The sequence below is a fragment of the Arctopsyche grandis genome, chromosome 2 (genome assembly GCF_051622035.1).
Source record: "Arctopsyche grandis isolate Sample6627 chromosome 2, ASM5162203v2, whole genome shotgun sequence".
Classification (NCBI taxonomy): Eukaryota; Metazoa; Arthropoda; class Insecta; order Trichoptera; family Hydropsychidae; genus Arctopsyche; species Arctopsyche grandis.
In genome coordinates this window covers 38,941,875-38,958,960 of record NC_135356.1, presented here as the reverse complement: position 1 = coordinate 38,958,960, position 17,086 = coordinate 38,941,875, and the positions used below count along the sequence as shown (strand labels likewise).

The 17,086-nt window shown below is 32.1% G+C and overlaps 1 protein-coding gene across 1 annotated transcript; it reads left to right on the top strand.

Annotated features, from left to right (window-relative positions):
• Positions 1–1,824: 1,824 nt before the first annotated feature.
• On the top strand, positions 1,825–13,218 carry Arl5 (ADP-ribosylation factor-like 5). The gene is made up of 5 exons (XM_077445195.1): positions 1,825–2,049; positions 4,335–4,543; positions 9,800–9,925; positions 11,360–11,469; positions 11,545–13,218. The coding sequence occupies exons 1-5, from the start codon at positions 2,004–2,006 to the stop codon at positions 11,591–11,593; spliced, it is 540 nt and encodes a 179-aa protein (XP_077301321.1). The 5' UTR covers positions 1,825–2,003; the 3' UTR covers positions 11,594–13,218.
• The last annotated feature ends 3,868 nt before the right edge of the window (positions 13,219–17,086 follow it).

The window sequence follows — 17,086 nt, the reverse complement described above, 5'->3', positions numbered from 1 at the left end:
AATAGTAAAAACATAAAATATAAAAATATAAATTGTAAAAATAAAAATATAAAATATAAAATTGTAAATACATGAAATATAAAAATATAAAAAACATGAGAAATAAAATTATAATGAAAAATAATAATATGAAAGATAAATATATAAAAATATGAAACATAAAAATATAAAAATTTGAAAATATAAAAATGTAAAAATATGAAACATAAAAATATAAAAATTTGAAAATATAAAAATGTAAAAATATGAATATAAAATGCAAGATGTTACAAAATGCTACGATCTCAAACTAAACAGTACCTCAACCAGATCAGTATCAGATCAGTATCTTTCTCCTTTTCGCGTTCCTTTTCCTTCTCTCGCCGATCGCGATCAGCTCATTTAAAGCTGAACGCAATTGGTCGGTAGAATCGCTGCTCGAAGAGTGCAGCAATCGCAGAGCTTGGCAAATGGTGGGGTCCAGCTCTAAGGCACACATCGTGACGTCGTAGACTGACAAGCTGTGACTGACGAAAAATTAACTGAAGGCCAAAGGTTGTCAGATTTAATCAATACTTCATTGGGATATGGGTGTATAATGGTCGACTACTGCATGACTTGTACAAAAACCAACTGTTGCTCTTTATTGCGAATCATCATTAGACACGATGTCAATGAATCTCACTGCTATTTTATTTAAGACACAACAAAGTAACAGGTGTTTTTCTACAAAATATATTATTTATTTATGAGAATACATGGGGAAGACGGCGGAAGTCGATAGGTCCACGGGGCCTAATCGCTTAGTATAGATAATGAGATAAAACACTAATTACTCATAACATTAATTTGGTAAAAGACAAAAAAAGTAAAAACTATAAAGGATATGACTAGAGATGATAAAAAATCTGTATAATGGAACATCTGGCAGCCGAAAAGTCCATCTTACTAACGATAACTATCATACTAACGAGAACTCGAGTGCCAAAAATTGTGTATTTGCGATTTTCATGGCAAAAGTTGTCTTTGTGACCACCGCAATGTGACGAATAGTCCAATTACCTTTTAGTACATAGGTAATAATTAAAGAAAGGTCATATTAATTTAAATATAAGACTTTTTATAAAATTATTTGAATGTCAAATATCATATTTATTCAAAATTTATGCATAAAATACATTTAATATATGTAATACAAGATCCTCTTAAACATTGAAAATTTTATGTATGTATTTATATTTTAACAATAGATAAAGGACAGTTTGATACATATATTGCTTTAGCAAATGCTCTATAAAGTTGATGACATTCAGAATCAGTAATATTGTCAAAATATGATTATATTCGCCTATGGTTTATGCTAAGTAAACGTGCAGTAGATTCAATGCATGAAGATTCAGAAGTAGTGGACTGGTCTATAGCATCCAAGTCAATAATATCTGTATCTACATATGTATTAAAAGTGATGTCTCAACTACGTGATTTTTTTTCTATTTTCTTGATATTTAGTGCAGGTAGATATGTATGTATATGATTTATCGCGCTCACATACGCACACGGTACGAGAGAGGGAGACAGAGCAGAGCCATCATCAGCGGAGACAAGACCACAGACGACGAAGGAAGACACCGTGAGGCCAAAGCCACGCTACTCTTACCGCTGAGCAATTCTACAAACATCACGTCCAAGTGGCTTCTCGATTGAGAACCCCCGGTTTATTCCTGGGAATAAAACGGGTTTTTCCTGTTGGCACAACTCTAGTTACGACTACCTATTTTTTATTCAATTATTTTAACTACAACACTGATCAATCGCGCTGACAACACTGTATCAAGTAGTAGCGCTCAGTAGTTGACGGCTCGTCGTCGAGGTTGGCTGTCGTGTGTGTCGTCATCCATGATCGCCCGCCCATTCACCACCGCAAGTGTCACCGATCGCACCCCGTCTGCGCCCCCATCGCCATACAGTTGAGATGACAGGCGTCGCTTACTCGTGAAACACCAACTAACCAGTCACTGCCGACCATGGGGCTCCTGTTTGCCAAGCTGTGGAATCTGTTCGGAAACGAAGGTTCGTACATTCATTCATTCACTCACAATAACACAATATGTCAAAATTTCGCGGCCCTCTAGCGGCGACATTCTACAACACTCGTTCCGCTCTACGTGGATAATATAATTGGAACAACTTTCACCTAACCCTCCATTCTAATATGCTATTTGCACAACAATACATATTTCGCACGCAAATTATCATCCTACATACTAACACTACCATATGTTTCAATTTTTATTCCATTTGATGAAGCTGTGTTTATATTATCTTTTCAACTTGATCTGCATACACATATGACATTCTTATACTCTACCATAAAATTAAAAATTTTATTATTCTATTATAATATAAATTCATTTATTACGAGGCTTTGAAAGGTTGAACGTTCATCATATCAATTTCCATGGCACTACTGTATAATAATAAACATTGTTTTGTAAATGGAAATATTGTATCATGCTATAGTGATTCAATTAAAAAAAATTAGAAAAATTCACGGCTTTAGCGACACAATAAAAGAAAAAGTGCTGAAATTTTTTACACAGATGTATGTATTCAGAATTGTATGCTTTTGTACAATGAAATGAAAGATTAAATCAATGCGAGTGAATATTTCCAATAAAAATTGATCGAATCATTACCCATATTTGTCATCATCATATCTTATTATCATATTAATCGGCTCATTTATTGAAATAGAGCTTTTTTTTATTCTAGCAACAGCTAAATTGAAAAAACGTATTTTATTAAATGATACCATCAACATATTTCATTGTGAGTAATTTTATATTAACATACATTTAATATAACACGTATATATATTTATGAGTTAATTTAATGAAAAAAAATATATCAGCACGACATCTCCCTTAAATTTATGTTTATTAAATTATAAAAATGATTATTTTTCAATAATAATAATATAATTGGATTATTTTTTTTATAATTCAAAAAGAAAAAAGCTCATTATTATATTATATATATATATATATAAATACGCCTCTGCGATAACGCTTGCTTCAATTCAACATAATTGTATGCCACAGTTAAAACACTGCCAGCAAAATGTACGAATATAATACGAACATAACAACAAATCAAAAAAAAACTTCTATATATACTGTTTGCTACCAAGGTTTCCTCTAGGGCAATAGTTTCAAAGCATTATTCAAACTATCTATTGAAAATTTATTTAATTAATTAATCTTTCTATTAGTGTTTTATATTGTTTATATGTAGGTAGGTAGGTAGATAGTTTATACAATTTTTTTTTCATATTAAACAATTAAATTAAATATATTTAAAAAAAATTCGACCGCATGCGGATCAAACACAGCATATTTCTTTTATTTAATAACTCAATATGCCATAATCCATGCAATGTACAATTATATTAACAATTAAATATTAATATGATTGTACATTTAAAAAAAATTTTGCTTGTGATGCCCGTTTTTATTTTTTAAATATATATATATATTTATTTTTTATATATAGTACCAGGAAAGCCTAATAGGTAAACCCCTATGGGGCTTCCTTAAACCCTAAGTCGCTGAATTACGAGACACTGAAAACTCGAAATTAATAAGACATCTATGAATATTAATCATACTCAAATAGTGTTGACATAATCGAGGAACCGTTTCAATAATGAAATCAGAAAAATTGGCAAACTCTGTTAGAAAACGGTCGACTTGGAGTCACAAATATCCAAGTCTGACCAGCAGAATTACAGATATACTCGGAATAAACTCTTTTCGATCGAGATCGAACCCGGCGCCTCTCGGTGCTAGGCAAAAGCCATGCTTCCGGGTTATATTATATATCTTCTCATTTCGTATAGGCTCCTAAACCACTGAACCGATTACTGTGTAGTCAAGGAAATGTGTTCGTTGGTGACCACATTACCAGTTGGTTTATGACGACACGGCGTTGAAGAGACGTTGTTGAGTTCCAAATATCACTTATGCATGCCTTATTCTGGCATTGTAACGCATGCCGGGTTCAGCTAGTATTCTATATAATGTTTTAAATAGTATAATACAGCCAAGCTTCCTACAATTTTTCCACTCTCTTGCTAAACAGATGTGAACAGTTGCCTGTATATGAATCTGCTTATACTTTTTGATGAAAGCCTTGAAGAATTACTTTGGTTTCAAGTGTAAGAAGCCATGCGCTTATATGTTATAAGTCGTACTTACGCATAATTCGATTTTCGGCTGAAGTGCGTTGCTTGTTCAGATGTTCCCCGACACTGTCGACTGCAAATATTTAACCGTGGCAATTTCACAACGTTTCAGAACACAAATTGGTGCTGGTGGGGCTCGACAATGCGGGAAAAACGACCATATTGTACCAGATGGTCTTGGGCGAAGCCGTGCACACCAGTCCCACCATTGGATCGAACGTTGAAGAAGTCATATGGAAAAACATCAGGTTTATAATGTGGGATTTGGGCGGACAGCAAAGCTTGAGAGCGGCGTGGACCACATACTATACAAACAGTGAGGTTAGTTCACTTAACACTTTAGGGACCGCGCGATTACCATAGAAACTTACGCCAAATACCGCTAATTTTTTGCGAAAATCGGCAAATACGAATGGTTTTACTAAAAACTTTGTAACTTTTAAACCAATAGACATATATGTATAAAATTTTCAGGAAATGTTTTCATGACCATAATGGATCGAGGGATGTCTTTCATTCATTGGTTATTAACCCCTTGCCTGCCGTCTAACCAATAGCATTTCATAAATTTTCGTTTATCAATATTTTTAAAACCATATTTTTTTTTTCTCTTAAATCTTGTTATTATTATTACATAAACTGTCTTTATGTATAATCAGAATGACCATTTGCGTATGTTTAATTTTTATAATAAAAAAAAAGGTAAAAAAAAAATTATGATCCATGATCGATTTTTTATGAGTTTATAAAAACGTCTACACTAATTAAATGCACTATATTTAAAAATAACTATATTTATTATAAAACTACGAAAAAAACACTAATATTTTATATTTCTGGTATAATTTTCCTCTAACAGCGTATCATCTCCTGTATTCTCCGTGATCGATTTTTTATGAGTTTATAAAAACGTTTACACTAATTGAATGCACTATATTTAAAAATAACTATATTTATTATAAAACTACGAAAAAAACACAAATATTTTATATTTTTGAAATAATAATCACTAGAGTAAAAGTTACCGAAATGCTATTCGCGCGATGGTCCATTGGATTTTTTCAAATATTTTTGTGCCTTCAGGATCAAGTTGAAAAGTCATCCATGGATAACAAACCATACTATATGGAAATATCAAATAACTTGCATTCAATGCATAGTGAATAGTCGAAGAAACAACGAAAACACATTTATATAAATGGTGCAGGCCGACTGCAAGGGTAGGTCCATAGCATGTGTTTCGGAATTCCGAATTCTGACACGTCTGTAACACATAATTCACATAGTTTATAGTATAGGGGTGTGTATTACTGGACCTTCCAAGAACTTCATAGATATTTTGATGGGAAAATTTTTTAAATAATCGATTTTGTATCGATACACAATCGATTATTTATTTTATTATTTACATTATTTTTTTTTCTTTTATTTAAAACAAATTACACAAATGAAATAAATCATACATTATCGACAACTCTGTCATCTTTCGGCTAAATCATAAATTCCTTTGTCGTAAAATCTTCCTGGTTTAGATACAAAATAGTTGGGAGGAGCTGATTTCACTTCGTTTGCAGAGTTAAATTTTTTTCCTTCAAAATATGTTCCATCGACCGAAACGAATGGTAATCCGATACAATAATGCGACTAAACTAAGGGATTTTTTTCACACGAGTCAATTTTGTAATGTGAGAGTGGGCGTAACTAGACGATACTTTTGTCTATTCACAGTGCTCTTTTGACACAGATGTGCCGAAACAGATGTGTCGTTAAATAATTCTTCGGTGGTCATTATCGGATGCGCTGTATGCATGATAAAATTAAAAAAATTTCATGTTTCAGTATTTAAAAACACGAAATTTCAAAATGATTGACATCTCCCGAAAATAGTGAAACTTATAAATATTTTATCATTAATTGATTTTTCGTATATATATCTAGACATCTCTTGATAATTTTTCGAAGCATAAATGGAATATCCATATTTTTTTTGTTGGCAAAGTTGTATGTATTTGAGAACGCCACTGTGGCGTCCGCGGGCGCCAACGCATCAAATATCCAGGACGCCAATGTGGCGTCCGCGGACCCTAAAGTGTTAACAACGTAACAATGTCGTATCGAAACCTCTCTTTAAGTTTTAGTTTATGCAGTTCATATAATGCAAGTACCGAAATACATATCTATAACTATTGACAATCCTAAAATTTATTTTTTTTGAAATCTCTATACTTGTCGATCGACTTGCCACATACACACATACATCATCCATTTTTTTTTAATATATATATATATATATATATATATATATATATATATATATATATATATATATATATATATATATATATATTATTATATATGTGGGCTGCGAATTTATTCAAAGCCTTTTTATTTTATGAATATTTATCCGATTTTATTTTATTTTTACAATCAATATACACTCGTCATTACAGATCGCTCCAATGCGACGAGTGTACGATAACGGTCAGAAATACAATAATACATATACAATCAGAATACATAGCATATAACAATTAATCAGTACAGAAATAATAAACATAGAGACATCTATGGATTATTTTTAGATTTTTCTCTACAATTATTATTACAATTTTTAGAGATATCTATAGATTTCAGATGACTGTGCATAATTTTTACAAATTATACACACAGATTTTGTGACAACAGGAAATGATCTAATACCAATTTTCAGGAACCGTTTCAACAATGATCAGATAAAATTGGCAAACTCTGATAGAGAAACGATCGATTTGGAGTCACAAAACCCCCAAACCTAACCAGCAGTTTGACGAGGACACGAACCTTCGACTTCAGTGGTGCTAAATATATACGCTACCATTAAGCCAAACTGCTGGCTATGACCCTATGACCCTTTACTTATATTTAACCCTTTGAATGCTGACCAACGCCGATCGGTGTTTTACCAACAAATCCATGGGCTTGAAATACGCCAATAGGCGTATTTTGTAAGTTTTATTTTGAACATGTATAAAGTAAACAAGAATACTATCTGCTAAGCCTTTCCAGGCAGCATTGAACATGGGTCGTGTAATCCGTTTCAATGTTTATAAAGACTGGTTTACACTGGAATATCTGAATAATATTTATAACCATAGCAGAATATCCCTAACTGCTTAGTATTTTAAATTGTGGCTTGGCATTTACAACAATGAAGAAGATGGAAGTAGTTTTGGGAAATACATTCATCAATAGACTTCTTTTGTATTGTTGCAAGATATATTAGAGAGTCTAAACACACCTTTACAAAACTCGAAATCCTCGGCGCTAGTTATCTAGGGTAGTGATCTAGCGTTTGTTTGGATAAGCTACAATTTTTATATCTGCTTTCAGAATAATTCTAGTTAGAAATGTTGGCGAAATTTTCGGCATGGCGAGCTTTCATCAGAAAAGACGCCAGCACTCAAAGGGTTAATAGTATAAATATTATATTATTTCTAGCAGAAGATTTTGTATTTTAAAATATATTATGTCTTCGACTTGGGATCAAGTATCGATATTGGATACAAATCAGTCGAAGTCTCATGGTCAAAATTTCTTACACACACACATACACAGTATTTCATTTGAAACTTCTTATGCAGATAAAGTAAAAAAAAAAAAATGTCAGACTAAACATCGTGAACGGTTCAAATGTGATATCATTGAATAAATAATTACACAAGCATACACATTCCGAGACCGAATTGAGTATGGAACGTTAGTGAATCTTTCCGACATGGCTAAAGCGATAACTGGGATTGTTTGTTTGGAATTCAATGGGCAAGGTTCAATTTCTGACAAAGGTCTCCAAAAAATGTATATTCTATCTTTATATTATAGATTTGAGTACCGAACGAGCGAATATCATATGCACAGTTTTCACTGAACGCTTACAACGATTTATAGAAGCTCTGGAAGACACATTTGAACAATTTAAATTTGGTTCTAACATTTTCCCACACAATCGATCGATTGCATTAAATCGCTATTTTATTTATTACTTTAAATTTAACATAGATATATACCAGGAAGGCCTAACATGTAAACCACAATGCGCCTTCCTAGACAATTCAGATATTTGTGATATAGCGGTTAGGATGGTTTTTTGCCAATTTGATGGAGGAACCGTTTTTCAACAATGAAATCAGATAAATTGGTAAACTCTGATAGGAAACGATCGACTTGGAGCACATATATCCAAGTCTGATCAGCAGAATCAAAGATTAGCACGGGATCGAACCCGGTGACCTCTTGGTGCTAAATATAAACGCAACCACCGAGGCATATTCTGAGATAATTCTGCAAAAATGCTAAAAATTCCAAAGGAAAGTTCAATTTTAGGTCCTATTTTGATAAACGAGCTAATCTCCCACATCCTGTATTATGGGAATAATTTAAATATCTATTTTATAAAATAAATGTGCATTTCAAAAAAAAATTCTACATTAAAAAAAGTTTCTGTATATTACAAATAATTTGTGTGCATTTCATAATGATGGATACAGATTGCATTAGAAACTTTGCTTTGATCATTGAAAAAAATATTTGCTACTTAACGCTTCTCTCTACTGGATTCCTTCTTTTTTGCGACCTTGGCTTCGACTCATCATCATTCAGTTGACCTGACTGTTGACTGTTGTCAATGTTAATTGGATTATTAGTCACATCACGATCGCCCTAAAGACAATTTTTGCCATGAAAATCGCGAATACGGAATATTTGGCACTCGAGTTCTTGTTAGTATGATAGTTATCGTTAGTATGATGGACTTTTCGGCTGCCAGATGTTCCATTATACAGATTTTAGTGACTTGGGCGAGCACTTTGTGACGGTTCTACGACATAAGGTCCAATTATATAAGATCCAACGACGAAAGAAGATCCAGACGATAAAAAACCCAGATGATAAAACGTCCAACCGGTTAAAGGTCCAGCCACAAAAAACGTTGGATCTTATATCATTTGGACCTTATGTCGTGATGCGCTTTGTGACCAATAATCACCGAACCGTTGTCAATAGCGGAAGTTTTGCCACTTTTTGTATCTATTCTAATGCTAAATTCTTTAATGGTCACTTTATAATGCCAAAATATTTTATGCGATGCACAAATACGAGATTGTTTAATGCACCGAAAATAATGCAAATTTTTAATGCGCAAACATTTTTTTTTAATATACAAAGTATTTTTCTCAATGTACAGTTAAATCGTACCCCTATATTAAAACGAGCTGGTCTATAATTGTATATATGTTCATATGCATATTTGTCAGGTTTTTTTTTTCGAAAAATAGTCAAAATCCCAATTTCTGGCCTTAAATTTATACTGAAATTGGTATTGACTCATTCAGAGGTGAAATTGCCTAATTATAACGCATCGTTGAAAATTGGCAAACTAAACAATTCAATTTGAAAACTGGAAAAATAGGTTGGCGACTCTTTTCAAGATAACTTATGAGTGTTTCATTGAACACACAGTTTTTGAAATCTAAGTTCTGTTTACTTTCATGTACCTCTTTATATAATATATATATATATATATATATTTTGATTGTTTCACAGTGTGTTATCATGGTGATAGATTCAACGGATAGAGCTCGTCTTAGTGTGTCACGGGATGAACTGAAGAGAATGCTCTCGCACGAAGAATTGAGTCACTCATGTCTTCTAGTATTTGCCAATAAACAGGTCTGTATTATGATAAAAAAAAAAAAACAACTTTGCGATGCGTTCCGTTTACATTTGCTGCGAGTTTGTTAATATTTGCGAATGTTTTTATATATGTACATTCTGGCTGCATTTTTTCATTTCATTTTTCGACTGCTATAAAGCGATGTTTACTGAACTTCTAATGGCATTTTTGTGCGACAATTTTATATTACTTTCAACAAGGAAGTGGTAAGTCACTGATTTTCTGTGGAAAAATTGTCAGTTGACTCACCGTCGTCCATTTAAATAATTGTGCTTATCTATACATTTGTTAATTTTTTCCTCAAAAAGTAAACTGATGGTTTTGCCGTAACTTTAATCCCATAATCCCACTGTTCTGAGGCTGCTTTACAATGCTCTGGTGAGGAATATTGTTGCGTAGGGGTGGGTGGAGGATCCAAATTAAAGGCCAAAGTCGCTTCACAGCATTTATTGGGTGATTAAGGAGATCCATGCACTGCCAGTGCTACGTCCAGAATGCCTTCATATGGCCTAAGTACCTGCTTATAAAGGGCAGGTCGCTCACTGCATCTTCCTCGACGCTTTTGCTTACCTATTGTTATAGTCACGTACCAGATATGCAGTCCCACACATTCGCGCAGTCAATTCTGAGAACTCTAGCGGGAAGCGAACGAATGCCGTCACTGACCACTAAATCCAATCGGGGGTCTCCAGTGTTAGCCGACAGCACTTAAGCCTGAAGATAATCCTCGAAAACCAATTATAACGGTGGCTCCTTTTAGCATATGCCACAGTATCACGGAGTACGCCTCTATGATCTGGAGTCCTTCAGCCGAAACTCAATCTATTAAACTTGAACTTATCCAATGACACTTTCTCCGGCTTCTTTGTAAGGAGCATTATGGGATTTACCCATATTTATTTCCTTCAAGATTGGTCATGGGTATGGTCGGCTTCACTACTCTTGAACACAGGAGAATTGCCCTCATCAGGTTCTTGTTTTCTATATTTACCTCATTCCAGTCTATTCTGGCGGAGATTAACCTTCATGCTCCGGAGAGTTTGATCTGGACCCCCCATCGTTCCATATTTCATATTCCTCTGGCAAGAACTGTGGCATATTATAATTCTCCCATTCCTCGAGGCGTCCGTTTTTTAAATCCACTGGATGGCTCCATTGACAATAGTCATATCTCTTTTCATTCGCTGCACCGCTCTCTAGGTTACGGGGCTGTTGACTCGGCTGTTTTATTATATTTTTATTTATTGTAAGAAGTTTTAATGTCATGATGTATTACATTTAAAATTTGATTTTGTATAATTGTATACTTAGCATCCCGTTTGCACACACACATAAAACGTGCGATTTTAGGCCAAACATTATATATGTGTGTATGTATGTTGCAAATAGTAAATAACGAAACGTTGAATAATGTTTGATTGTCCCAATAGGATATTAAAGGTTCCATGACCGCGGCAGAAATCTCACAAGAACTTCATTTGACGTCTATCAAAAGGCAACAGTGGCACATACAACCTTGTTGTGCCCTCACCGGAGAAGGGTATGATCTTGTGAACTCTATATGTATATTGTAAATGTATTGTGTGGGAACTAATTTTTGATGATGTGATTTCAGATTACTGCTCGGCCTGGATTGGATAGCCAGCCGGATAAAAAAGAAGTGACAATACAATTGGAATTTGTAAATACTCTGTATATTGCTATTTATAAAAATATAATGTCAATAGCTCTACAATAACATTCCGCCAACTTGAAATGTGTATGACATTGAAAAAATCATATTTATACAATATATACATTTATATCAATTTAATAAATGTGTACAAATTTTTCTTAAAAAAGTGAACCGATTGTGATAATAGGATATGATTTAATTTTTGGTTAATTCAACCGGTCCTTCAAAGTCGATTTTTTTTCTACCCACTATTTGTGTAGTATATTTGACCCATATTTTTAGCATTTAAAAATGATTTTCTTTTTCAATTGTATGTAGTATTTTCATGTTTGCTCTTTGGCGAATAGAATGTTCAGTTTTAGCAAGATTATTTACAATAATTCGTAACATGTATGCAATTTGAAGCTAACAACAAATAAAAAGTAATAATATAAAATGACACTTACAAATGTATAATATTAGCAAATAGAAAATATGAGAAAATACAATATATAAATTGGCATTTTTGAGAATTTTTAACATCTATCGTAAATTGATAAAAAAAAATCTCTGAATCAATCAGTTATTTATTGTGCTGATTTTTTTAAAAATATATTTATCCTATTAATGTTAGACTATGCACAGTAATGCCAAACTAGTTATTTATGTTTCTTTTTTTAAGGATGTTTTTTTTTGTGAATGGCAGCTAAAAGCGTTCATATTAATTTACTCACTTAAGTATATATGTAATACATATATATGAGGGTCATTTTGAAGTAAAAGTATATAGTTTTCATATGCAAGTGGATGCGTTGAACTGTAAACTGGCCGGGAACATGTCTGTCAGTTCGATTTAGCTTTTGAATGCTTCAGAAATTGCTGATTGTCAGAAAACGTCAGAACATTTAATAATAAAATTGTTTTAAACATACAGCCCGAACCAAACATCATTGCATTTTCAACTTAAAAACATCCACTAAACTGCTTTAAGTACCAGCGAACGAAAATCCGGCTATTTTGAAAATATACTCATTATAATTTGAATTGTGACGAAAAAATAAAGAAAAATGACCCTCATATCACTATTTCATCGATTCTTTTTAAAATGCTTATATATGTACTATCGAATATCGCTCACTCATTTACCATTAATTTTTTTATTTTTAAGATAAGTTTTTAATAATCCCAAGCCGGTTTATTTATTATAAAATTATAATCTTTTATTTTTTTTTTTGAGTTTACTTTTTATGATAGACGTAGTGAATGTTCTAAATTGAGCTTCCGAAGGCAGCGGAAGGGGCTATTTGTATGCATAATTATGTGTATGTATTGCGAGATTTTAATTGTGTTCTTTGTTTAGTAGTTTGTAATAATAGTAATAATACAATGTTCTAAATACTTAAAAATTCTAACAATTTTGATGTTTTCTAGTTTATACGTACATCGTCTTTTCAATATTTTGCTAATTATTTTATTAAGATATAAAAACATAATTCATAGGCTGTATATATATTTTTATTATAATGTATAATACTTATTGAATCGCTGTTTTAGCGATGCGTATCAGTTTTGTTTAGTGTTTTGCAACCGTCGATGTAAACTGCATAATGATAGATTTAAATGTTCTAGTCTTTTAAAAAAAAAATGCAGAATTACAAGGAATTTTCACAAACCGATTATTATAAGTAATATTTTAATATATTTTTTAAAACGGTTGGCTAATAGTGTTATTGCAACGGGATAAAAATGAAATTCTAAAATTGTCCCATGTAATTTTTCCAAATATGTATTTTATTCAAGTATCATAATTCATACATACGTATCAGTGGCGTGCGGTCCATGGATGCGGTGGATGCGGCGCATCCCCTATAACTTTAAAAAGCCAAGAGTATTTTTAATAAATATTTGAATTTCGCTTCGATGTATTCTTAGTGATGTACGTGATTATGATGTAGTATATGATATATATTTCACATATCACGTGTTTTTTGTTACATGATGCATTATATAGGATCTTTTGATAATTTTTATTAAGGATTCGCATAGGCCGCATTCGCATAGGCCGGCCACAGGCGAGTGACGCTGGCGAGTAGACGCTGAGTGAAGTGCGCGCGCGTCATGGATTCGGAGTCGCGACCGATCCCATTTGCGCATGCGCACTATGAGGCTGTCATATTCGCGCGGACGCGTTGACACTTGTTTAACCTCTACGGTGGATTCGGTTTCTCTGTTTGCTTATCTATTGAGTTTCACTTGGAAGCCGCTGTTGATCGATATTTCCGCACGCTACGCCCCAAGTTATTTATCAAAAAGCTAGCCGATTCATTTCTTTAGACGAAGTTAATCATTTATACTGTAAGTTGGTTATTTTTTACTTTTGAATTAAGTTTTCATTTAAATTAGTTTCGTCTAACTTTATTTTTAGTTTACTGTTCCACTACTTACGAGTTTTCATTATTGCCTTTAATATGGATATCGAAAATAACAATGAGAGTGGACTTGTCGTCGAGATCAATAATAATTGCAATTGTTTAATTGAAAATGTGCTGAAAAGAAGATTTGCTTCTCTCCCATTTAATGAAAAGGAGATTATTGTTAAGAGCCCCAAACCCACACCAATATTAAATATTCAGTCTAAAACAAAAACATTTAAAAGGTATTTTAACACAGAAACATACGAAAAAATTTCATGGATTTGTGGATGTGCTCACTTAACGAAATTATTCTGTTGGCCATGTATTTTATTTTCTCAAGAAGTGAATGTCTGGAGTAAATTTGGATTTTCTGACCTAAACAATTTAAGTAAATCGCGCAAGAGACATGAATGTTCTCAAGCTCACATATGTTCTGCTGCTCAATTTAAAAAATTTGGAAAGGGACCTCGTATAGAAAATTTTTTAAGTGCTCAATTTAAAGCAAATATTGAAATGCACAACAAAGAAGTTACTGCAAATAGATACATTTTGTCGAAATTAATAAGCGCGATCTGTTTTTTAGCAAAACAAGAACAACCTTTACGAGGACATTTTGAGCACCAGGAATCGGAAAATAGAGGGAATTATATTGAATTGCTGTATCTGTTGAGTGAATCAGACATAAAATTGAAAACTCATTTAGATAACTCTACGGTGTTTACTGGACTATCGAACCATATACAAAATGACTTGGTATCCGCAATATCAAAAGTCTTGCTAGATGAGATTAAAACTGAAATACGTGCATAAAAATTTGTTTCCATAATTGTGGACGAATCTACAGATATCAGTCGCAAAGCTCAGCTATCTACTATTTTTAGATATGTAGATGAAAATAATGAAATTCAGGAGAGATTTGTTGGATTTGTCGATGTTAGTCCCAATAGAACAGCTAATGCTCTTTTTCAGCACATACGTGAGACCTTGGAAGAATTTGGTTGTTTGGACAAATTAATTGCACAAACGTACGATGGAGCGGCTGTAATGTCCGGGGAGCATAATGGAGTGCAACGAAAAATTCGAGATATTTGTCCTAATTCTTTATTTGTCCATTGTTACGCTCACAGATTGAATTTAGTTTTGTCGCAATCTGTTAAACATATATCCGGATGCAAACGTTTTTTCAGCCGTATGTTGTCATTTTCAACTTTTTTTTGTAAGTCTTCAAGAAGAATTTCCCTTCTCGATTGTCAAATAAAAAAACGATTTCCCACTGCTGCCCCTACACGATGGAACTACAATAGCAAAATTTTAAATATGATATTAGAATATCAAACAGAATTAATGGAAATATTTAATCAAATAATTAATGACGAAGACGAATGGGATACTGATGCTGTCATAAATGCTGAAGTCCTTCATCGTTATTTAAAAGAGTTTGAATTCAATTTCAATTTGCATTTATTTTCTGCAATATTTAATTCGGCAGATTTTTTATTTGAAATTTTACAAAAAAAAACCTTTGACATATCGTATTGCGTAAGTGAAATTAAAAAATTTGTAAAATATTTAGATAACAAAAAAGACGATTTTGATTCATTGTGGAACAAAGTAATAACTAAAAATTTTAATAGAAAAAGAAAATATGCTGAATGTGAAGAAGATGTGAAAACAACGTATAAACTTCACTATTCTGAAATTTTAGAAACTCTTTCAGTAAATACAACCAATCGATTTCGAGATATCGAAAATTTAAAATTTCTCGAATTTTTTAACGTCAAAAAATTTAAAGAATATGAAAATAATTTTCCAGATTTCCTATTTAAATCACTCCACCTAACTTATGGAAAATACTTTGATTTTATGAAATTAAAAAGCGAATTAATTTACATGTACTCAACGCAAGATTTTCATTTGAAATCTATAAATGACGTAAAGGAATTAATTGTGAAAGATGATCTAATAGACGTTTTGGAACAAGTATTTAGTTTAATACAATTAATTTGTACGATACCTTCCACGAGCGCATCGGCTGAACGATCATTTTCGACTATGAAAAGAATTAAAACGTTCACCAGAAGTAGTCAAAGTGAAGAAAGACTCTCTGGTCTTGCTTTAATTGCAATCGAAAAGAAAATAATGTCAAATTTAAAAAACAATAAAAAATTCTATGATGCGGTTATCGATGAATTTTGTAAAAAGGAACGAAGAATAAAATTAAATTTTAAAAAATAAATTGGTCGGTTTTTTTTTTCAAACAAGGGACAGCATCCCTTGTTTGAAAAGTCACCGCCCGCCACTGATACGTATATATATATATATATATTTACAAATTAGAAATAAAAGACATTTCATACAAATTCTACACCATACAAATATATATAATATATGTATATGTATAATATAATATTTAATAATAAAATTCTGATTTTGACTAAAATAGTGGTTTATTTTAAACATTAGCTCCCCCAAATTTTAGTTTAAACAATAATCTACATACACATATGTATGTACATGCGTTTATAATAAATATTTCACAAATGCATAACTATACAAATGATATATCTTAATTATAAATTGTTAAACGTGTTTATTTTAAACATCGTATGTACATTAATATTCATTCGTTCCCACAAATTTTAGTTTTAACAACAATTTACACACATACAAACATTTACAATGGATATTTTACAAAAGTATAACTATAGAGATGTCATCTTAATCGTTAGTTGTTAGCTGTGTTTGTTTTAAACATAGTGTGTACTTAAAATATTAGTATTTAAATCAATCAATTGGATATTTCATAAGTTACCCCTAATTTTGATTTTTTGATTTAGATACAAACATATTCCAAGCTTTCTCGCCCAGGGCAAACTAAAAAAAAGAAGTATTATTGTGTTCCCCCAAATTTTAGTTATAACAATAATTTACACACATACAAACATTTATAATGGATATTTTACAAAAGTATAACTATAGAGATGTCTTAATCATTGTGTGTACTTATAATATCAGTATTTAAAACAATCAATTGGATATTTCACAAGTTACCCGAAATTTTAGTTTTTAAACTGTGTTTATTAATGTTT

Excerpts from the sequence above, each read along its gene's own strand:
- Arl5 (XM_077445195.1), top strand. The coding sequence starts at position 2,004 with ATGGGGCTCCTGTTTGCCAAGCTGTGGAATCTGTTCGGAAACGAAG. Across the intron at positions 4,544-9,799 it reads CATACTATACAAACAGTGAG|TGTGTTATCATGGTGATAGA; the intron begins GTTAGTTCACTT and ends ATTGTTTCACAG. Across the intron at positions 9,926-11,359 it reads TAGTATTTGCCAATAAACAG|GATATTAAAGGTTCCATGAC; the intron begins GTCTGTATTATG and ends TTGTCCCAATAG.